Source organism: Molossus molossus, unplaced genomic scaffold (assembly GCF_014108415.1).
Source record: "Molossus molossus isolate mMolMol1 unplaced genomic scaffold, mMolMol1.p scaffold_m16_p_9, whole genome shotgun sequence".
Classification (NCBI taxonomy): Eukaryota; Metazoa; Chordata; class Mammalia; order Chiroptera; family Molossidae; genus Molossus; species Molossus molossus.
Window position 1 is genome coordinate 51392762 of NW_023425403.1, and position 25425 is coordinate 51418186.

Genomic DNA, 25425 nt, shown 5'->3' on the forward strand with positions numbered 1-25425 from the left:
GAGTGGCTGCCACCCACACAACCCCAATCAGGGCCGGGGACAAACTGCAACCGAGGTACGTGCCCTTAGCAGGAACCGAACTCGGGCCTCTCTGGTCCATGGGCCGACACTCTAACCACTAAGCCAAACCGGCCAGGGCTTCAGTGTTTTTTTTTGGTTTGTTTTTTGTTTTTTAAATGCTGGCTTTGGTAGTTTCTGTGTTTCAAAACCAATGCTGGAGTCCCTGGGAGCAGTTGTTTTTTTAAAGGCTTTAATTATCTATCTGGCATCTATATCTATATCTATATCTATATCTATATCTATATCTATATCTATATCTATATCTATATCTATATCTATATCTATATCTATATCTATATCTATCTATATCTATATCTATCATCTATATCTCTATCTCTATCTCTATATCTGTATCTATCATCTATAGTAATTCCTAACCAATTATCTATTTATAAATAACACATGTAGAAGTTTGATATCTAAGAAAATATTTTCTCACATTGTTGCTAAAATTGTTTAATAACATCTCCAAAGAACTGCTTAGTACATTGGAGTTTTATGGTTTTAAGTTCCTTGTATTCCTGACGGCACGTTGGGATCTCACGTCAGTGATCAACCAGCTTAATTACCTCAGGGAATTCACTTTAGCCATTTGAGCAGTCGTTTAAAACACAATTCCCAGAATGACCCCATAACACATTCATGGAAAAGAAAAGGTAGATGGTTAGAGTGAAAACATGTGCCCTTCTGGGTTCTGTCCTCATCTATCCCTAAGACTCCCCAATGTCAAATGAAATAGCTCTACATGTTATGTTCAAATTCTTCTCATCACTCATGACATGGCCTTTCTCCATGGATATCAAACTGCTGTCACTGTTCATTGCAACGTGTTCAGTGTTACTGGCCTTTTGCAATTACTGTCACTTATGATCATAACTACACTTATTATCATGCAGCCCCTTTCAGAAATTGTTTTTTCCGTATTCTTAGTGGCATAACTTTATTTCTTTGTCTGGTCGTTCATTCAAAATAAGTATGTTTGACAGGTTTGTTTTATGCCACACAACGCGCTAGAAATGGAGATGATGACTAAGAAGATACTCCAGACTCGGAGACTTTACTGTCTAGTGTGAGAGAGAGAACAGAAAAATAATGCCCACAGAAGAGGCTGATGAATGCTTTAAAATCTAGCTCTATGCTCATGGCAGAAACGGAACGTATAGCTGCTGGTGGTGAATGGGGAGCACTAGTGGGATAACCTTCCGATATGGGTGATGCTGGGCGTGACTGTGAAAGGGCCAGCAGACACTAGGCCTGGAACAGCAGATTCTGGATACACAACAGCATTCTGGAAAGTGGAAATGTCAAAGCCGTGTGTGCTCTGGAGACAGAGAAAGAGAGGGGGCCGGAAGAGAAGAAGAACATTTCTACTCCTTCCTTGGTGGGTGAGCTATTCACAGCATTTTCCTCAGGGGGTGTAAAGAAGCAGCTTTTACCATACCAAACAATGTTTAAACTACGCACGCAGAGATCTGAACATTTGGGGAGAAGACAAGGACATGCACACCATCTTCACACCTGGGAGAGCAGTGAATATGCCCTTTGACACCTTAGGTCGTGGCTTGCCCCACGGCGAGTGGTGGGCATGGACTGGCCCTCTCGTTCTCATGCTGGCAGTGAACTTCCAGGCTGTTCCCCACCTTTCAGGTTTACTCCAGAGAATCACCTGGCTTTGTTCTCACTCCTATTTGGCCTCCTCCTCTTTCAGGATTAATTAAAAACTCCGATGACTTGATCTGGTTACTTCTAATGGTGGGTGCTTTGGGAAACTAAGTTCACCTTGGAATTTTCAGGGATAAAACTATTTATTGATTTTTGAAAACTTTTAATTACTCTGCCTGGACTTTTAGAGGGACTACAAGACAAGATAAATAGTCTGAGGCAGAAAATAATATTGACATGACACCTCTTTTTATAAACAAGTAAATCTGGCACATTTTCGAAGAATAAATTTCCCCTTACTATTAAACTATTTTAATATTATTTTTATTTTTTCCCATAAAGAACTGAATTCATCATGAACCAAATCTGAATGACATGCTATTTTATTTTTTAAAGTATTTAAACAGTCATTTCACTTTGTTATATCTGTACAGTCTTTTTAATTATATATTTTCCCCAAGTTTACCACCTTAACTATATCATTCACCATTTTGCCAACATGGCTAAGAGACAACCCACATGACAGGAGCCAGGAGACTGGCATCTGAGGCAGGATGGGACAAAGAATGTATTCAAAAGGAGTATCAGAAAAGTAAACTATCAGGACACAGAGGAAACACTGATCAGTTCCAAACTGAAAATGTGAAAACTGTTTTGAGGTTTTAATACAAATCTACCACCCTCGACATTTCAAATCTAGGTCAAGAGCTTCTCAAGCAATAACTCTTCTCTTTTTGCTTCGGGAACTAGAAGATCCAGGGCTGAGTCATCTATAAGGAGCGAGCTGGCATGATGGAGAATAGCCACCAGAATATGAGGCAAAGCATGTAGGACTGTAGTGGGTGATTTCACCAATTAATTAATGTGTGGCAGGAAATTATTTCTTCTCCTCTCTCATGAGGATCAGAACACCCAGTGTTTGAGATCACTTTATGAAAGAGCAATTATGAATATAAAGTGCCTCATACATATTAAGACCTCAAAATATATTTGTGCTTTTTGGATGTGCTTTGGCTGAGTGCATGGCCAAAGAGCTGCAATTTTTCCCACCCCAGCAGGCTTCCACCCTTTTGGGATGGCCAGCTGAAACCATGGGCTCTGTAATGGTAAGAACATGTAGCTACAATAAAAGTGAAGGCCAGACAATCACATGCTTTACAGAGTGTTGCCCCCACCTTTCAAATACCCACCTGGTACCATACATAGTTATTACAATATTATTGACTGTATTTCCGATGGTGTACCTAACATCCCCTTGAGTATTTTGTAACTGCCAATCTGTACTTCTTAATCCCTTCACCTTTTTCACCCAACCTCCCACCCCCTCCCTTCTAGCAGCCATCAGTTTGTTCTTTTTATCTATGAGTCTGTTTCAATTTTGTTTATTTATGCTGTACAGCTGAAACTAATACAAAATAATATTGAATGTAAACTGTAGTTGAAAAGTAAAATAAAAGGTAAAAAAATAAAAAAAAGTAAAGGCCAGGGAAGAATTTAGAAAGCTCCAAATTTCCTGTTCCGGACGTCCTCAACCATGAAGTGTACTTATCCAATGCAATCACTGGACCTAAAAACATGTGAGTCATTAAATGAATGTAACTGAGAAGATTGCCCTGCAGTTCCCAGGACACAGGAACAACCTGTTTCTTTGCTAGAATGACAAGAGAACTTAATTACCTCTGTGCTTCTTAGACTTTTCCAGGGAAATAATCTTAAGGGAAGAGGAAATTCAAGTCACCCTCAGGTAGAGCTACAGCAGAGAGCTAAAAGCTTAACATTTCTTTGAAGACTCAAGATTTATCTTTTTTAAAGCCATGCAAATATTGTATTCTACTCTATAACATATCTTTGAGAATTTTATTGTGAAACGAAGGTTTTATTTATTTTTGTGCTTCTAAATTTGGGACTTTATTTTCTTTTGTTATGTTGATCAGACATTTGTATTTCTTTTATTTTTATTTTTTTGCATTTATCTTCAAATGGAGCAGGAGGGAGAGCAGGAGGAAGAGAGAGAGAGAAACATCCACGTGAGAGAGACACATCGCATGGCTGCCACCCACAGGACTCCAACCAGGGCCGGGGACAAACTGCAATTGAGGTGCATGCCCTTAACGGGAACCGGACCGGGGACTCTGGGTTGCAGGTCGAAGCTCTAACCGCTGAGCAAAACCCACCATTACTGTGTTTCTTTTAAAAAAAAAAATAATCATATTTATTGCCCGGCTGGTGTGGCTCAGTGGTTGAGCATGGACCCATGCACCAAGAAGTCGCCTGTTCAATTCCTGGTCAGGGCACATGCCCAGGTTGTGGGCCCAATCCTCAGTGCGGGGCATGCAGGAGGTGGCCAGTTGTTGTTGTCTCTCACTGATGTTTCTATCTCTCTCTTCCTCTCCTTTCCTCTCTCTCTAAAATCAATAAAGAAAAAATTTTTTAAAATTATCTTTATTGTTAAAAGTATTACAGATGTCCCCTCTTTTTTCCCCATTGAATCCCACTTCCCACCCCTTGGCTTATGCATGTATGCTTATAAGTTATTGGGTTTATCTCTTCCCACTCCCACCTCCTCCCTCTGAGATTCATCAGTCTGTTCCATACTTCCATATCTCAGGATCTATTTTGTTTGCCAGTTTATTTTGTATATTAAATCTGACATATAAATGAGATCATGTGATACTAATCTTTCTCTGAATGGCTTATTTAGCTTAGCCTAATACTGTCCAGGTCCCTTCATGCTGTCTCAAAGGGTAAGAGATCTTTTTTTTTCACAGCTGCATAATTGATTACCAAGCAGGTCAGATTCTGACAAATTCAGTCCCATAAATATGAATCCACAGATGGGGCTTTGGGTCAGCATATTTACCAAGTTTCCCAGGTGATTTTCTCTGTCAGAGAGATCTCATCCTAGAAATAAATTCCCCAAACGTGCTGCTAGTGCTGCTATAGTCTTTGAATGTCACTGGTTTCTATGAAGGAGCAGGGTTGGGGTGGAGCAGGCTGGTCCAGCTGAAATGTCAAAATGATTCTACAGATGATCTCTACAGGACAACTACAGCAACCTCTACTGTGAGGGCCAAGTGGGCAGGGCTCCCCACTTCACATTCACATAGTACGTTCGGAAGTGCCAGTCCATATTTCAGAATCCAGTCCTAAAATGAGCAACCTTAACCGCTAGCTCATGTGCCCATTTAGACCTTGTCTCCTAACAGTGTGCTCCTTGTAACTGAACATTTTTTCAAATATTTTGAATACCCATGTTGAAGATCATTTCATATAGTTTGACCAAATTACAACTGAATATTTAAAAGCCTAGAAATTGATGACATAGAGAACTGGGCTTAAATTCTGCTTCTGCCACTTAGAAGCTGTTTCATCTTGGACATCTAGTTTAACCTTACTGAGCTTCAGTTAGTTTGGTTGTATGATAAGAGTGTAAAGAGAGAACATAAATTATCAGGTTTTTATAAGTATTAAATATGAGAATAACCTATATTAATTGTTCTATAGAGGTTATTTTCCACTTATAATGAACGAGAGACTTATGACCTATCTTATTACATTATTCTTTTGTGGGGACGTAAACATAGTATCTAAGGAAGTGTTATATTGTAATTTATTTTTTTAAATCACCTTTAGAACCTTTTTCAAACTGTAGGGTTTCCTTTTATTATACTTAAGAATAAAATGTTTTTGCTATTTTGGTGGAAATCAAGCTGGTATTAATTTTCATATGGAATTCAGATTATTCTGAAACATTTTATGTTTAATATTTTTTTAATTATCACATTGAAAGGCTAATTTAACTGGTATGCATGTGGTCTACATATCTGGGATGGATATGCACAACAATTTTTAAAAACAGACATGGAGTAATACACATATACACACATTACTACTTCATAAATTCAGATGAGACTGAATCCCCTGGAATATCCCATTTGCATGCATATTAATAATACCAGATGTGATATGCATATTAATTTTCTCTATGACGCATATAAAAAATTTATGTATATGCATGTATGTGTATATAAATTTATAAATTTGGGATCAGATTATTGAAAAAATTGCTCAAATGGTGGAACAAATATGGACTCGGAAATTAGGTATGAGTTCAAATCCCAGCTCTCTCACTTATCACACTGCCATATTATTTAACCTCTTTGGGACTGTGTCCTCACATAAAAAATAAGAGAAATAATTCCTTTTAGATTATTCTAAAAATCAGTTATAAAGCAAAACTTCTGAGATACAATAGTTTCTCCACAAATGTTGCTATTAATTTCATTAGAAATCTACATGCACCATCTGAGTATTTTGATTTCTTACTTAAATATTTTAAAGAAAATGTTCCTAATATGCATTTCTCCAAACTTGCTCTTATGTCTCCTACTTGGCAGATATATCTGCAAGAATCCTGAAGTTAGATGTAGCAGTAGCTCTTTGCAGTTCAAAGGAAGTTTAAATGTGAATCAAGATTTCACAGACCTGTGCATGAATTTGAATCACTTAAAATTTTACATTTTCTACAAAATCCTTTCTTGATAATGTCTATCAATTAAAATCTGATATTCTATGGTCCACTGTTTCTATTTTTAATTCTTCTGGCCTTTTCGTTAAAAAAACTCATTATTTTGTAAACATGATTTATAAGACAATAATTTATTTATTTTCTGATTATCCTAATGGTAAACTTAAGTTTTATTTGGATGAGAAAAAGAAAATGGCTAAAAATCCTACTTTATATTGTCTCTAGTGTACGTGTTAGTGATTTTATAAAATTACAAAAAGCCCTATAAGCCACCCCTGGGCAGGGTGACCATAGAACGTTTTGTCTATAGGGAGACTCTCCCGAGATGAAAAAGGAAACAATTCCTTTGAGACAACAAGGTTACATCAGGATTATTCTGGGCATCTCTGATATATGGTCCCATACCTCTGGGTCTTAAAGCTGATGGTCCAGCCATCACAAATATTCACCTGAACTTCTGGTTGAATCCTGCTCTCTGTACAGTAAAATTTTATATATATTATACTACACTAAAAGTATTGAAGTATACTATACACACTTTTATATAATAAACGATTACTTACTTTAAAGTTCTCATGAGCTCACTCTTGGGAATACGATTTCATTATTTGATTCTCAGCTATGAATAAATTTCTCTCCTTTCTAAGGAATAGTAATGTAGCAGGCAAGTCTTTATCTTTTCTATTTCACCTACTGGCTTATTTTTCTACCTTCTTTAAGCTACAGGGAGATTTCTGCCATTATTTTTGATATTTTGCACACCTGTTTCTGCCACAGGACACTAGTCTTTGCAACTTTAAAAGTTTTTTGAGTCTTTCAAAAATAATTAAATTAATGTCTGGGCTGGAAATAATGGTATAATGCTATCAACAATTTTCCTGCTTATGAGTGGAACTTCAAAACTCAGCTACAACTGAACTGAAAATTAAAAGAAAAATGGTGTCAATGATTGGTCCTCAAAATAAACCATCAAACTTAATGAAAAAAAATTTTTTTTTAATGAGCAACATCACTACCATGTGGCTGATTATGTATTTTTTTCCTCAAATAGTAAACTAAGAATCACATAAAGAGAAGGCAAAATATATGTGTCTGTACATAATGTTACTGGGCAGATTTTACAAATGAGAGAGAAAATGCAGACATTCCCTCATAAGTACTATGTCTCAAATAACTGAAAATTCTGCCAACATTTATGAAAAATTTCAAAGTGAACTCCACTTTTAGGATAAAGTAATGAACTGGAACTAATATTCAGAATACAAAAGGTCTTTTAATGTTTTCTTCAAAGACATTTATTTCTGCGTACTGAGTTGAGTATGCAGCAGGTGACGAGAACTTACCTCGAGTGATTCACGGACTGTGAGTTCAGAAGGTAGTGTGGATGTCTTCCCAACCGGCACTACACTTTGTGCGCCAGCATGATGCCTACCTTCTAGCTGTGCTGGCAGGTTTCAGAATTCTCGCAGTCTGACTCGGTTTTCAACGAAATGGTAACTTGAAACCAGCCCCCTGTACCCACTGCCGCTATCACAGAAGTTCTCTGCTCTTCACCTTTACATCAATTGTCTGCCGCCCACACAACATCTTTTCCATCTTCATAGTCATTCATGGAACAATCTAGACATATTCCACAGCCCACATAGACTTAAAAGAAGAAACTGCCTACAGGTTTTGTTCATGCACTTGTCTCTTCTGTCACCCACACACTCGACTCCCTTACACTTCCTCCACTCCCCACCCCGTGTGGAGCATCCATCGCTTTTCTCCAGTTTTAACATTGTTTTTCAATATTTTAACCGGTTCTCCTTTTTCCCTTTAGCAACTTGCTTTTCTTCCTCTGTTCCTTTTCTAAAATCTCCTCTTCTTTATCAGTGTGTCATACTATTATTATTTGTCTAAGTGTAATACATCATCAACCGTGCCTTCAGTACATAGCTACCAACTACTTCCTCTGTGCTAGCATACTAGGTACTGACAATGAGAAAAATGAATATTCTCCATTCTTGGCCGTATGTGTCCTCAAGGACCTCACAGTGTAAGGAGGAAAACAGAAAAAAAAAATTGCTTTGGTGCCAGTGTGACAGTTCTGGCAAGATGGGCTACGTTAAATTCCACGCCTCCCACTACAAACAACTAGAGCTGCTGGATAAATGATAACATTTAAAAATGTCTAGGCTCACAAGAAAGAAAAATACATTCCAAAACGTCAAAACATAAGAGGGAACTAAAAACTAGAGGGAGGAAAGTACATGCGTTGGCAAAATAATGTTATGAATGAGGGCTAATTATCCAGTATCTAGGAGCTTGGATTTTCACGGCGTACGAGGCAGAAGACAGGGGCCTGAGCCTATGCAAGGCTGGGAACTGGAAGTGTCACCCCCTGCATAAAGCCAGGTTGTCATGTTGATGAGTACCAGAGGGTGATATTGGTCAAGAGGTAGATAGATCAATCAAGCAAAACAGCAGCCATAGGTACAGACCCAAATATAGACAGGGTATTTGTAAATTAGAAAGGTAGCATCAAAGTCAGCGAGTAATTAACACACAATAAATAGTGCTAAGACCACCGACTTAACCAGATGAAGAAACTTTGATTTCTACTTCACACTAAAACATTTCCAAACAGTTTTAGTAAGGTCTACTGAACATATAATTAGCTGCACATATGGGGTGGAGCAAAAGTAGGTATACAGTTGTGAACACACAAAACAGAGTTTATCCTTGAATCACCATTATTAGTTATTGTATTACTTTCCATATAAACAACTGTAAACCTACTTTTGTCCCAGGCAGTATTAAAATGTACAGTTTGATAAATTTTGACTTATATACAGAACATAATCAAGGTAATGAGCATACTGATGAACCCCAAAGGTTTGCTTCTGCCCCTTGGTGATCCCTTTTTCTACCCCAACCCTTCTACCCAGGCAACCACTGGTTTCCTTTCTATCATTATAGATAAGCTTACATTTTCTAAAATTTTATATAAATGAAATAAAAATCACAGAATATGCAATCTTTTTCATCTGGCTTCATTCACTCAGTAAAATTATTTTGAGATTCCTCCAAGATGTTTTTTTATAATAATATCTCATGCTACTTATTGCTAAACTGTATTCATTACATGGATATAGCACAATTTGTTTAGAATGGAATGAATAGGATATATGGTAGGTATATGTTCAACTTTTAAGAAACTGCCCAACTGTTTTTTGAGGTAGTTATACCATTTTCCATTCCCATCTTATTTTACTCTAATGGAATTATATTAGCACACTCTCCATTCTGCCATACTGAGGAACATTTCTAAAAGTACACTTTAAATTTGCTTAATCTATTTTCCCAAGGGGTTACATTTTTTAGTCTGGTTTGTCTTGAATACTTGTCTTAAAAATATTGGACAAAATAACTCATGAGAATTGCAAAAACATCCTTGTTAATCGCCTAGATTAAAACGCAGTTAGTATACAAACTTACCCTGGTTTCGTATCATTTACTACACAGTGATAGGTAAATGTTCCAAACATCTGCACTCCTAAAATTCCATAAAGAAGCAGGAAAAAAAGTAGGAAAATTGAAACACTCCATATTTGTTCTCCTGATCGCCTAAGGGGGGGAAAAAAAAGGTAAAACTTATTTTTTTTCAAAAGTCATAAACTCTCCCCCCTTAACATATGTAAAAGCTGTGCTTACTTTAAAATATTTGTAATTCTGGTTCTCGGTAGTTCAAATCGGAAATAAATTCGGAATGCTCGGATCATAATTAGTGGCCTTGGGATCCGCAACATGCCCCATGGTGACATCTGATCAACTATATCAGCAATTTCAAACACCTGTAAATTTAAAGGTGAATAAATAAGCTTAAACTTTCTCTTATCGTGGTTTGTAGTGGTGGCATATATAGACAGCATCAGGAGATGCAATCTGCCCCCTGAACTTTGCCCTAAATTATTTTCCACTGAAATCAATTTTCTCTTGAGTACAGTTTGAAGCTATAACTCTCTTTGGAGCAACAAATACATAAACTAGTGAAAGCGCCATTAATCTTGTTCATTTCCTTAATCTTGTATAATTCATCAAAGCACAGTTTTTATTACAAAAACAAATGCCAACTTAGAATATAGAAAAAGTGTGCTAAGTCTTTTTAATTAAGTATGTTCTTTGGTGGAACTTTTTAAATATCTAGAAAATGAAGTAATGGAGACAGGGTTAAAATTATTATAAAAAATGTGTCTGGCTGGTTTGGCTCAGCAGTTAGAGCATCGGCCCTTGGACCAAAGAGTCATGGGTTTGATTCTGCTCAAGGGCACATACCTCAGTTGCGATTCCATCCCCAGCCCCGGTTGGGGTCCTGCGGGAGGCAAACAATTGATGTGTCTTTCATACATCGATGTTTCTCTCTCTCTCCCTCCCTCCTCACTCTATCTGAAAATCAATGGAAAAACACCCTTGGGTGAGGATTTTTTAAAAATTATAAAAAATGTGAAAAACAATTGTACCATTTACTAAGAGGCAAAGGAATTTTTAGATAATGTTTGTCAATCATGCAATAGTTATTAAATGAAAAAAAGAACACATTACTGTGCAGGATAAGTTGGACTGTTGGAGAGGTGAGCTTTATGAAAATAAAGACAGCTTATCAATAAACACTATGATAAGTTTGCAGAATGAACTGTGAATTTATTTTATTCTGAATGTTTTCAGGAAGAATATCATAACTTTACCTGAATTAATGTAAAATTAAGACTGATTGAATGCATGGGAATGAATTCTACCATTTTCCATCAAAACTCCTCCTTTAGGCCTTTTAAATATATGTGCCTCATTTCCCATAGTAAGACATTTTTTATTTTCAATATGGTATTTTATGTTGACTAAGATGTATCCCAATGTATTTGTATATATTTTTAGTGAAGATTCAATAACATAAAATATTGGAATTGTAATTTTTAAATTTAATTTTTTTATTCCACAAATACTGAAATCTCACCCCATGTTTTTATGGATCTATATTTTATACCTGTTCAATAAAAAGCATTTTCCTATAGCACTGCTTTTCATTTCTGATTGAGAAATAATTCACAAATGTGACTGACAATGAATAAAATGTAAGGTTTTTTTTTTTTATTAATAAATATTTGAAATAACATAATGTTGTAGAAAAGTACACAGTGACATTTGATATATATTCTTTAACATATCTAGCTAGATTTTCAATGTAAATTTTGGAAAATACCCCTTGTAATTGAAAAGTTTTTAATTACCTGCAACACCAATGAAACCCAAAGGCAAAACACCATAAATCCATCAAAAACACACCAACGATCTTTCAAGTAGGAAGTATCCCCCTAAAAATAAATTTCACATGACACTATCAGGCAAAAGGAATAATTTCAAAAAATATCTATGGAGGGAATAGTTAAGTGTTAATTTGATGGGACTGTTGAATAAAACAAAGCATGCAAACACATCTAATTTCAAATGACCTCATGTTATGAAAACTGGCTTAGCAAAACTTCTGCTTTATAACATAGAAAACTATTTTTGAGTTAGGAAATAATTTTAGTTGTTTTGTTCAAAGTGTTTTCTCATTTAGACTTTCTAGATATTCATAGTGGCATTTACCTGTAGCCAACAAGACCACCACACACTACATGATATATAATGGTCAAGTAGAACTTCTTTTTCTTACTTGTTTGGTAAAATATGTTACATAATCCACTGAGCATGCATTTCTATATCACTTTCGGGTTCATGTTCCCAAGAGTCATCCAATATTTATAAAAACTTTTAATAAGCAGTGTTTTAGTCCTGGAATACAAAGACCGGTAACACTCACATTTTCCCCATCTATTTTACAACCTTTTGCTCTTTAGTATTCATTGTTTATCTTCCTGAAAAATTCTCCCAAGTCTGTGTCAAATTTTTCCTCTAGACTCTGATCTGACCACAGCCTACTATGATCAATGCTTTAATTCCCACATCATGTAACAATGGCAACTCAGCTCATGTAAATGAATAATGTCATTATTGTATAATTTACAGAACGGTCCTTTGTAATCCTCATTTGGTGCCTTAATTAATTTACATTTTAGTCACTTCAATTTATCTATGTAATTGTGAAGTTTGAGTTTCCTACTTAAATTTCATCTAAACATTTTTTTTTTGGTGTAACATTTTTAAAAAGTCTATCTTTTATTGTAAATATTTCAGTCTGTTTTAAAAATTAGTAGTACCTTGAGACCTTAAATTGACAATTTCTGGAAGTATTCACAGCATACGACATATAGCAGATAGTAAATGAATTACAGGTAAGTTCATGAGCCATGCCTTAGAGAGGTTCTATAGATTACAAGGCATAGAGTAAGAAGTCAATTCATATTCTTTATGAAGGCACCCATTCATCCATCCATTAACTAAAACTTCTGGTATTGTTTCATAAAAAAAAGATTCTTTGACTCCTGGCAAAAAGAGAATGATGTTCGAACTACCTTTAGTATCTCACAGTTAAACTCCTTTTCCTACATGATCATGAAAGATCACATAAAATAATGACATAACTTTTGAATATTTCCTGGATTACTATAGTTTGAATGAGCAGAGACTGCATGCCATGCAAATAGGAATCAGGTCAAGTTTTATGCATTATATCGTCATTATAAATGTGATTGCTTTGAAATTGATATCATATTAAACATTATACATAATCACTAAGGTTCCATAACTCCAAAATACATTTTTAATAAATAGAATACAGACTTTTAAACCTGGTACTATGAGATATAACTTCATATTACATTTTGTGTCTGACATATTCATCAAATTGTCTATTTTTCAGTTTGCATGTTTAAGGACTCTTGCCCGTAACTGGTTAAAGGTTGCTGTGATTCAATTTATAATTCTGTCCAGATCTTTTTAAAAGCCTACTGTCTCAATGCCTGAGTTATAATATTTGCAAATAATAAACTGTCCTTTCCACCTCTTCCAAAATATGCGATCAGAATAACACACATGAATGCCCAGTGGTACTAGAGAAATTTTAACACCTTGACTATGAAAGGTTTTAATTTGTTGTTGTATCAACAGGAAATGGAGGGCCAAGAGTGCCTGAGCTACGGGCAGAAATCAGCACGCTGGTGCTGGGGACATGAGCTATTCAAGAGCTGCCCCTCAATTTTTACAGAGGCAAACACTCAGAAGCTGCCAGTTATATAGTATAAGAGAGCAACTTAAATTGCCATGCAAGTATTTAACAAACAGAGAAACAAACACACCTACCTGAAGAAATGTATAAGGGTATAGTTTGCAGTTTACAAAATGATATGTACTGGTATCGTTTCATGAGCACATGATTTATGGTTCTGAGTTCTTAGGGCCCATCTGTCACTCTGTCTTAGCATTATTATTTATTACTTCAACCATGCTCTGAAGATGCATGTTACTTTTACTTAGGTCTCTTGCCAGATGGAAAATAGACAAATGAGAATTGTTTGAAAAATTCACAGTCTGCAATACATCGGATTCTCTGCAGCATCACAAACATGTATCTCCCAAATGGTTCATTTTTGCCTCTCTAAGAGATTTGGGGTGCTAGAGTGTTTCCCAGAGTAGAAATTAGTGGGGGTGGCAATCAGAAACAAATTATTGGAGAGTGGGAATTAATTAGAAGGTACCTTCAAGCTTGAAAAACATTATAAAATATGCAAAATCCTTAAAAAAAATAGATTCCTCTAATAAAAAATTTTAAACACATTTCTTGACAGAAGGACTTTCTGCTTCAATTTCTCTCTCCTGTTGTGCATCAAGCATGCTATCTCCACAATGAACGTTTCAAAGAAAATCAGATTGTATCACTCTTGGATTTGAATCCCCCACGCATCTTTACTATCCACAGAGTGAAGTCTGAGCTCTTTGCAGGGCACGCAAGGCTCTCTGCTGTGCAGCCAGGCCTGCCTTCACAGATTCCCCTCCAGCTGCTCCCTGCACACCTCCCATCTGCTCCCTGACTACTCAGAGGTCTCCAAAGCACCAGGCTGCTCCACGCCTTTGTGTCTCGCAGTATTCCTTCTCTCTCTCTGAAATCCTATACTTCCGTGACCCATCGCCTGTGTCACAGACCACATTTACTCATTCTTCAAGACATGCATAGTACTCTTTCTTCAAGACTTTTATAATATCCCCAAGCAGAATTTTTCATTATATTTTTGTGCTTCCTTCCCACATTCCTTTTACTCACCATTATCGCATTTTCACAAAACACTAAAGGTTTATCTCTCACTATCTGAATTCTCACTATACAAATAATCACTATTTATAGTCACAAAAATATTTGCCCCCAAGTCACTATGTATCTGGAACCACTATAATGAATCTTCACTGTGCCACTGGAAACATTTAAATCGTCCATGAACCCTGCAGGAAGGTGTGCAGGTAAAGCCCTGTCACTCTTTGGGGCTAAATCTCATCTGGCATTGCTCACCAGTGGATAAGTGAAATTTAAGTGCATTACTACTTTCCTCTTCCCCTTGATATATAGCCTTTCACAGGGGTCAAGACCTGCATCAATCAACTGCAGTCAGTTTGTTCATTTCACCACTTTCAGATACACTCTCCCTTTGTCCAAACACAATTTAACGTTTCTGAATTTAGAATGCATCTTATAATTGATGCATCAATTACAATCTTACAGTCTACAAAGTGCAATTAGAATCATTTTTTTCTTTCTTAAGTGATACCTCTTCTTACAATTGATGACCTCATTGATTCAATGAGATATGATATATAATACTTTAACTTATTATTTCTTTTCTTATTTATATAAGAGCACATGTTGCTGTACTGATAGGGTGCACAGAAAACATCCACTACTGAATTCAATAAGTATAAATAATTGAGCCATGGGGGTTTAAGTGCTGTTTATTATACAAAATATGCAGGTAGATAGTTATCTATGTTAGAGAGTGATTTAGTGATATTTAGAGATATTGGTTGGGGCTGCTGGAATGCATTAGTTTTTCCATTTAACATAATGGAATATAGGCTCTTGTTTTCTGAAAATATACTATCCAACATAATTTCAGGAATAGACTGAATGCAGAAAGTGAGAATTGCCTCCATGTGCTTAACAAGCCAGTTCCACAAAGGGGGCCAGGCATTCTCTGAGGACAGGGGCTCTGCTCTGTTTTGTCTTTTCTCCTGGGGCACTTAGGAGATCATGTAAGTGTTCAATGTTTATTGAATCACTGGAAACTGTGGTTGGGTTTAAAAATAGAACTTTTGCCCTGGCCAGTTTGGCTCAGCGGTTAAAGCATCAGCCTGCGGTCCAGAGAGACCTGGGTTTGGTTCCCACTAAGGGCACGTATCTCGGTTACAGTTTGTCCCTGGCCCTGGTTGGGTTGTGCAGGTGGCAGCCACTCGATGTGTCCCTTTCACGTTGATGTTTCTCTCTCTCTCTTTCTCTCTCTCTCTCTTCCTCTCTCTCCCTCCCACACTATCTGAACAAAAAATGGAAACTGTCCTCAGGTGAGGATAAAAAAAGAAAAAAAAAAAAGAAAGAACTTTCTCTTATATTTATATTATATTTATATCTTCAATGTATTAAATTTTTAACGTCTAAAATTTAAATTTATAGTTTAATATATATGGCAAACCACTAGGTTAATCAAATTAGTGGGCAATACTAGAAAATCACAGTGACAATACTTTTGTTTTGAAAAATAAAGCTTCTAGGTTTGGCATGTTGCAGATAATTTTATAAAATAGGTATTATTAGATCACATTACCTTAAGCATTAGGAATGAATTTTACATGTACCATAACACTACCATAACAAGCTAGTTACACTTTTAAAGAGTTGTATATGCTGCATGGGCAACAATACACTGGTTTGCTTCTATAAATATTTTATTATGGAACAATATAGTTTTATCCGTGGTAATAAAATTCTTTCAAAAATAAAATCTCAGCATTTCTTAAACCTGTGACATATGTGAACATTGACTCACACATACTCTCACAGAAGACATATGACTTACTGGAGTTACTTGCTTAATAATTAAACCTGACTGTTACTTAGAAATATTTTAGTTAAAAAAAAACCTGTGTACAGGGTGGGCAAAAGTAGGTTTACAATTGTGAATACATAAAAGAGAGTTTATTCTTGTATTATTACTTTTTATTGTATTATTTTCCATTCGAACAACTGTAAAAAAATATGCCCACCCATGTATATTAAACATTTACTATTTTGACAGCTAAAATATACAGCTCTGTTCCAAACAATGTGAAACATATTAAGAGTAGCCTGATGCTTAAAATAGAATACTATACACCTATATATTCATAATGATGTTACAGATGTAAAAAAAAGTATGTCATATAAGTGAACAAACACAGCACATATTTACAAATTATTCTCAGTAATGAGGATACAAAATTGAGAGGTAAAAAATTCAGTGCTGCTGGCAAATGAATGAAGGTAGAAACACATAAAAATATCTAAAAAAAAAGGCTTTTTAGCAGCCAGGTGTTAAATAAAGGTTTGAAACTCTTAGACTATGCCCAGCAGGTGTGGCTCAGTGGTTGAGCGATGACCCATACACCAAAAGGTCGCCAGTTCCATTCCCAGTCAGGGCACATGCCCAGGTTGTGGGTCCGGTCTCCAGTGGGGGGCATGCAGGAGGAGGCCAATGGATGTTCTCTCTTATAGATGTTTCTATCTCTCTCTCCCTCTCCCTTCCTCTCTCTCTCCCTCTCCCTTCCTCTCTCTCTAAAATCAATAAAGAAGAAAATAAAGTTTAAGACTCTTAGACTAAGGTTAAGTGATAAAGGCATAGTAACTCAATCTTGAGTAACATGAGGTCCACTAAAAAATTATCATAGAGACCCTATACGAGTTTTACTACATTGTAAGTTAAACATCTACACATATACATTATTTCTCATGAAATTGTAAAACCAAAACAAATTTATAAATACAAAGATACAAAGCCAATAACATTTAAATTGGCTATGACAGATGATTTTGTTGTTGTTAAAACTAAGTCTGATGAAAAGTTTAGGATTTTTCCTCAGCTTTCTTGTATAATTGATAATTAAAACTGTATACATTTAAGGTGCACAACTTGACAATTTGATATACATATATAACTCTATATAAAAAATCAATCAATAAATAATCCAATTATAATGGCTAAAAGACCTGAATAGATTTCTCAAAAGAAGAAATACAAATGGTCAACAAGTATATGAAAAGAATATGCTCAACTTCACTAATCATCAGGCAAACAGAATAAAAAACAAAATGAGATATCACCTGACACCTGTTAGACAAAAGGTAATAAGCAGTGGCAAGGATGTGGAGAAAAGGGAACCCTTGGACGCTGTTGGTGAGAAGCTTCCTAAAATTAAAAATAGAAGTACTTCTTCCTGGTCAGTTTGGCTCAACGATTAGAGTGCCCACCTGTGGACCAATGAGTCACAGGTTCGATTCCGGTCAAGAGCATGTACCTCGGTTGTGGTTCGTCCCCGGCCCTGGTGGGGGTCGTGTGGGAGATGTGTACCTCTCATATCAATGTATCTCTCTCTTTCCCTCTCTTCCTCTCTCTCCCTCCCATTGAATACCAGTTTCAATGAGATATGAAACTGTGCTGATTACTTCAAGATAATGTGAGCAATGTCATCTTGTTAGTATCTGCATTGTTTGTATTTAATCCAATCATGATTAAATGACAAACAAAAATCACGTCTAATATTAATTTTCAATTCTTACAGATTGAAAATAAAACAAAATTCAGTTTTAGTATATAAATCATTTAAATGTTGGTGAAAGTCAGAAAATTCTGAAAATGGCTCATTGACAACATTTCAGAAACAACCTGGTCATAAACCAAGTTTTTTCCTCTTAAGTAGTTTGACTTCTAATACTGAAACTATTAAAACCTCTGTTCATTCAGTGCTCTTTTCACTTGGAATGAATACATAATTTTTCTATGAAGTCCGCCTCTGCTCTTTTCATCATTGACTATGACAATTAAAGCAATGCCTACTGTCATTTCCATGATGTGAAATCCAAGTCTTAATTTATGAAATAACTTAAGAAACAAAACTTCTATTCCAGGAAAATGTCATGCTTTTGTTCATTCAAGTTGGAATCTCATAAAAGTCAACACATGGTATTTCAATCCCAAATTTCTCTACCCAGAACATTCAGAGATGGCCACTGCCTGAATGACCAACATACACAAATGCCAAGGTCATCCAAGGTCCTCTGGGAATCAGAGTATTCAAAATAGTCTAGACTGTGCTGGAAAGTAAAGTTAGAGTTGCTTAACAGATACCTCTAGCACTCACAAGACCAAATTTCCCCCAAGGCAACCTCTTGATTTAGCTATCAATCTTTGAAACATAGGCATATCTAAACCTAAGGCTGAGAATAACTAACCTACCACTGTGGAAGACCCAGACAATTTTGAAATCATGCTGAAATCCATTGGTTGGGGCATGGCAGGTGCCCACTGTTCCCACAAATCAACACTTTTTTCAGCGGGTTATGTATCATGTGCAGAGCCACACTGCACTTCCTAGGGCCCATACTTACTGCATTCATGACTGCCTCATGGGGAGTCTCTGAGTTTACTGGTTTCTTGGTAATTGCATCAGGATTGTTGTGGCTTTGATGGTTCCTTTCAACTTAAATTCTTATACTGAGTTGAATTGCTTCTTTTGTATTACTACTTCAGTTTCTGGGAGTCACCCAAAAAACTTCAGAAAACCTTTTTCAAATCTATTTATAATTGCAAGCAGCTATCTGTTCAAGTGATGAGCTGGAACTAACTGTGTAGTGAGGTGAATAGTGTTTTCCTAAACTATGCCCATTCAGAAACTCAGTATGTAACCTTATTTGGAAATAAGGTCTTTCAAAGATGTAATTAGTTAAGAGAGGGTCATACTAGATTAAGGTGGGCCCTAAATCCAATGACTTAAAAGAAGAAGAGAAGGCACAAAGAGATACACAGAGAGAAGAACATGTGAATACAGGAGCAGAGACTGGAGTGATGCAATGATAAACTAAGGAAGTCCAAGGATTGCCAGGAGCCACCAAAAGCTAGGAAGAGGCAAGGAAGGGCTTTCTTCCTAGAACCTTTAGACAGACTGCTCTATTGAGATCTTGTTTTGAATTTGTGGCCTCCAGAACTGTGAGAGAATACATTTCTATTGTTTCAAGCCACCAGGATTGTGGTCATTTATTATTGAAGAACTAGGAAACTGATAGAAACCCCAGTCCGACAATAAAATAAAAAAAGGAAAATCAGACAGTAACAAACTATTTGAGAGCAGCACTGGGGTGATTAATAAATGTATCTGGAGATGAATTTCCAAACTCAATCCTGTCCTTCATCTCTCCTGTCAGGAGCATCCATTGTACAATGTGAAATACTTAATAAGACTGTCATCTACTTATTTAACCTCTATGAAGGTTAGTATTACAAAAGGAAGAGATATTACATGAAGTGTCCTTCCTTCTCTTTTTCTTTTATTTACTTTTTTTCCCCCATTGGTGGTGATTTCATGCTACATATTCTTTTTTTTTTTTTTCCATCTCAAGCCCTTAAAATGCTTCAAGTTAATGACATGATGCTGAATATTATCAGTCTGTAATATTTATCAGGTAACATTATTCAACATTCCATAAATCAACAGGTGCCTTGTTTGGGGCTAGGTCATCCATAGGTAGCATTCTAGACCCTACGCTGGCCTTCACAAAGCTGGTGGTTGGGCCACCTAGCTCCTTCCCAGTATTCTAAGACTTTGTGTTTTACACAATTCATTCAACTTTTCAAATATTCTTGTTCATCATATTTTTACCAATCTTTGGAATGAAACCTTATTTAAAAAGACTTCAATGTAGATAAAGAGATGTTTTGCTTTACTGAAATTAATATTATTTTGCTTTAGATTTTCATTACATTTTGGTTTTTAGCTTAAATAACATGGAAAGGCTCACCTTGACAATCCCCCGGATGTGCATTTTTGCTATCATCTCTGCTGTGTAGAGAAACATCAGTAAAGTATCCAGAGTAAAGGTCACATACTGAAGAGGAGGATAGTGTTCGAACGTCATGGGCGTGTTCATACAGACAGAAATGACACTGATGATGGCACAGATGCGCAGCAAAGAGTGAACCCACTGCAAAAATGGTCCAAGGTTGTTATTCAACACCATCAAATGATATCTTAAATTTGTATTATGAACCACACCATTTGGAAAACATAATACTGAGATTAAAATATTTCACCAGTATGAAGAAGAAGGAAGCTAATGTCTGTTAAGTGTACATAAAACATTTCACATATTTTACATCATTTAATTCTCAAATCAGCCTAATTTCCACATCAACACAGTAAGAGTCAGAAAGGGTGAGAAACTTTTCTACGGCCATGCATTAATAAGAGCCAAACCTTAGGTATGAACCTGCTCAGGCTACCCCAACTCCTTTGATACTGTCCAGGGCATCAGGCCATGATACAGGGAGATTCTGATTCAATTAAAATGTTAGTAACTTTATTTCACTTAGAAATTTGACACACTGTTATTTTTATACTTTTTAATGTACTATAATGACCTAAAATAGAGACCAGATTTACTGGTATCTAGTGTAATGGCCTATCCTTGCAAGTCACAAATGCTTTTTAAAATGAATTGATGCATAACACTTCCCATGTGTGGGGGTTTCTTTCCATATGTATCTTAGATGTAAGATCTTTGTATAAAAATATTTTTAAAAATCTGATATCATCTTACATTTTCAAAAGATAATAAATAGACTTTTCTCTTTAGTTTGGAGAACATGTTTTATACAAATTTAGCCCAGATATAATTTCAAAAATTCCAAAAAAATAAGTTTCTGTATAATTCATTCTGGCAGTGCATGTGTTATGTGAAGATTTTCTTTAACCCCAACATAAAGAAGTAGAAATAAAAAAAATAAATGTGTCGAAACCATGAAAATCCTAGACTAAAACATAGGCAGTAAAATTTCAAACATTTCTCATGGCAATATTTTTTCTGATATATCTCCTTGGGAAGGAAAACAAAGGAAAAAATAAACAAATGGGACTATTTCAAACTAAAAAGCTTTTACACAGCAAAAAAACCCATCAATAAAAAGAGAAGGGAACCTCCTGTATAGGAGAACATATTTTTCAAAGACATACCTGATAATGAGTTAATATCCAAAATATATAAAGTACTTATACAACTCAGCACCAGGATGATGAACAATCCAATTAAAAAATGGGCAAAGGACCTGAATGGACACTTCTCCAACAAGGACATTCAGATAGCCAATAGACATATGAAAAAATGTTCAACATCACTACTCACCAGACAGATACAAATTAAAACCACAATGAGATATCACCTCACACCGGTCAGAATGGCTATCATCAATAAATCAACAAACAAGTGTTGGCAGGGATGTGAAGAAAAGGGAAACCTAGTACACTGTTGGTGGGAGTGCAGACTGATGTAGCCACTGTGGAAAACAGTATGGAGTATCCTCAAAAAATTAAAAATGGAACTGCTTTATGACCCAGCGATCCCACCTCTGGGGATTTACCCAAAGAAACCCAAAACACTAATTTGAAAGAATATATGCATCCCTATGTTCATTGCAGTGTTATTGACAATAGCCAATATCTGAAAACAGCCCAATGGGTCCATCAGTAGATGAGTGAATAAAAAAGCTGTGGTACATTTACACAATGGAATACTATGTAGCCATAAAAAAGAAGGAAATCTTACCTTTTGTGGCAGCATGAACAGACCTGGAGATTATTATGCTAAGTGAAATAAGCCAGTCAGAGATAGACAACTACCATATGATCTCACTTATATGTATATAGTATCTAATTAATAAAATAAACTGACGAATGAAATAGAAACAGAGGCATGGATACATGGAACAAATTGGTAGCTATCAGAGGGGAGGGGGTTGGGAGACTGGATGAAAGAAGGTAGAGCAAAAAGACATATATATAAAACACACAGACACAGATAACAGTGTGGTGATAGCTGGGGAAAGAGAGGTGGGGACTAGGTGGAGGTGGGCAATGGGTGGGGAAAATGGAGATGGAAAAAAACTTGGGGTGATGAAGTGTGAAGATACTGTTTTATTGAGTTGTACACTTGAAATCTGTACCTTAATAAATTCAATAAATAAAAAAATAAAATTAAAAAAGATAAATGTGTGTGTGTATGTGTGTACTTGTGTATATGTTTAGGACATATGATTACTCACATACACTATTTTATTATGAAAACTAATACCTGGGATAAAAAATGTTGGTTGCATCTTCATGCTAAACCCACACAGTAAATATCACTAGTTAATTAATTAATATATAATTCTTAAATATAATTTAAATGTTATGTATTGACTATTCTGGGTATATATACAGTCATATTAATCCTTTAATATAATACTCCCCCTGAAAAAAGGTTGTTTTAGTTTTGTAGTGGAAGGATTCTGCAGCTATGCAAGCTAGCAAGCACACGAGATTAAAAAAAAATTCTGTCAACTTTGAAAAGACTCAGACACTTGTAGGCTGGAGAGTGGGTTTTAATATTAATCCGACAATTATAATATTTGCATGAAGAACATGCAATGCCACTAATTTCATACCATATAAGTCACTGATGATTAAATTTATTTTAAGGGTTGATGTACTTTTCATGCAATTTGGAAATGCTTCAATAAACATCAGCGTGTGAATTTAGCCCCATCTGGACTTCCAACACAAAGGATCTAATTACACAAAAGAGCTTTAAAAGAAGGGTTCTTTCACAACAAATCTGTTTCAAATTTAAAGTACGGATTTTAGTTAAATATTAATTATTTTAATTAGTGCTTCCGAGGCTACATCTAGAATACTACCTTTGTTCGAAGTTCTCAGAAAGCTCTGTATGTGGTGGACGTTAAGAAAAAGTAGCGAGTGTTTTATTCTCTATTCTGTCAATTATTTAAACATGAACAGAAGACCTACTGTGTGTCAGAAATTATGCAGAGGACACAAAAATGGAAACAAGAGGGTTCTGACTTTGCAGTATGATATGCATAATGGATCTATTTTATTTATATACAACATACATTTATATTTCTATACAAATACAAAATCATTCTGTCTGTGATGGAGAAGGTCAAGTGAGGAAACTTTCAGAGTGAAAGGGGGCAGGGGTGACATCTGAGACCGCCTTGCCCTGGTGAATGAGGGGGTCTTGACTCATCAGAGTTGCAAGGAAGGGGCCTCTGGGCAAGGGAAACCATGTGAACGGGCAGATACACTGGAGGAGCAGGAAGCCACTGATGCGGCTCAAGTGGACAGTGAATAGATCTAGGGAAGGACAGTTGATGGACAAGTTGGAGGCAGAACATAAAGAGCCTGGACTGTAATAGTGAGGCATTTTACTTTGCGATGTGAACAAGGATGTTTCCATGATCATAGAGCAGGAGGGTTGTGTGAACAAAAAATGAAAACACAAAAGAAAATGTGAACAGCCTGGAGAAGTAGTCTGGAGGGTAGATGAGATGACGAAAGGCTGGAAAGGTCAGGGAGACCAAGGCAGATGCTCTCTATCATGGTCAAGGGAAAGACAGGCACCACGAGAGTAACGGTTGACTTCCTTATCTCAGCTCCCACTGATCCTACTTTACATTTGTATATAACTTTAAATGTGTATTGGACATAAATAAAATATATGTTATACATATCAGACTGCAAAGTGGTGGTGAGTTAGAAACGTGTTGTTTTTATTTTTGTGTCCTCTGAGGCCAGCATAATTTCTGACACATAAGGGAGTTGACCCTGTTCGGGCTCATATTGCTGGGTTCCAAAGACCCACGAGTATGCCATTCCACCTTAGCTCTGGCTGCTAGCCTGTCTAATACACAGTGATACTTGGTATTGCAGATCTTTCCCCTGAAGTTCCTATCAGCTTAATTAGACAGAGAAGGTGACAAAGTTCTTCAGAGACACTATCTCATTAACCTTTACTTTTACTCCAAATTTGCAAGACAGAAAGAGACCCTTAATTCCAAACATTTGATTATTGCCTCACAGATTCATGCACGTTGAGAACTATAAGTAAAGAAAGCTTGGTAGAAGAGATCACTCATGTGGTTCTCCAGCTTTGGATCGACCTGTGAAGTATTATCTCTACACTGGGTGACTCTGAGGACAGCATGCATGGAGGAGAGACTACCTACCATACCTTCCTACTTGAGCAACTCAGAGAGGAACCTCATTATTTCATCTCATTTGTCCTTAATTTCCTGACTCCTAGACTCATCTATATTCTACTGCAGCTCAAATGCACATTTCAAAGCTGAAGGCACATGATTTTTAAGTATATGAATCAAATTGCCTTTAAATCAGCATGTTCTCCTCCACACTTCAAAAAAGAAACTTACTGGCTTGTTAATCCAGAGTATGTCAGCATTGTCTGACAAAGATTCATCAGGACCAAAGTCGGTAACTGGCTGGGCCTCCACCCTGGAACTCTGCTTCCTTTTGAGCATGCTGAAGTTAGCTCTGGTGAGTACGTACAAAACGGAAGTCTGGGGCAACAAAGAGAAAGCTGTGTTAGTGAGCTGAACTGTCTTTCCCCTGATCACAAAAAATGAGTGCCCAATATATGCCTACTTATATGTTAATTATACACGTTTCTTTATACAGTGTATGATAAACACATGCAAATAGACATTTTTAAAGAATGAAATCAAAATTAATATCAATAAAAGCTTGAATTTTTTTTTCTCTCAACCCAATAGATCATCTCACGCACTTCCTAACAGTTTACATGCCAATTAGAGACCACTGGTCTAGATGAACTGGGGTAAAATAGCTTAGTAAGTGTACACATATTAGTAGAAAAATTTTGAAGTCTATGTTCACACATCTAGAGCAGTCTCCACTTAAAGGTGGTCTCACCAGAGAACAGCTCACCAATCCAGGGGAACTATTCAGATGCTTCCCTGGATCTGCCCTCCGGTTCATTTAATGTGAAATTCACAGATATCTACTTCCAATGACAGTTCCAATGACTCCCGATTTTGTCCTTGCCATAAAGGATGTGGACAAGAGAGCATAGGGCAGAACCTATTGTAAACGGA

The 25425-nt window shown here is 36.3% G+C and overlaps 1 protein-coding gene across 1 annotated transcript in view; it reads right to left on the reverse strand.

Moving 5' to 3' along the window:
• NALCN (sodium leak channel, non-selective) overlaps positions 1-24864 on the reverse strand; it is a 275008-nt gene extending 250144 nt beyond the window's left edge. The window contains exons 1-5 of the mRNA XM_036249837.1: positions 24724-24864; positions 20259-20441; positions 11518-11601; positions 9947-10086; positions 9731-9859 (exon numbers count right to left, since the gene is read on the reverse strand). Coding sequence (XP_036105730.1) covers positions 9731-9859; positions 9947-10086; positions 11518-11601; positions 20259-20441; positions 24724-24831 — 644 coding nt within the window. The 5' untranslated portion in view covers positions 24832-24864. The remainder of the gene's footprint in view (positions 1-9730; positions 9860-9946; positions 10087-11517; positions 11602-20258; positions 20442-24723) is intronic.
• Between the last annotated feature and the right edge of the window lie 561 nt (positions 24865-25425).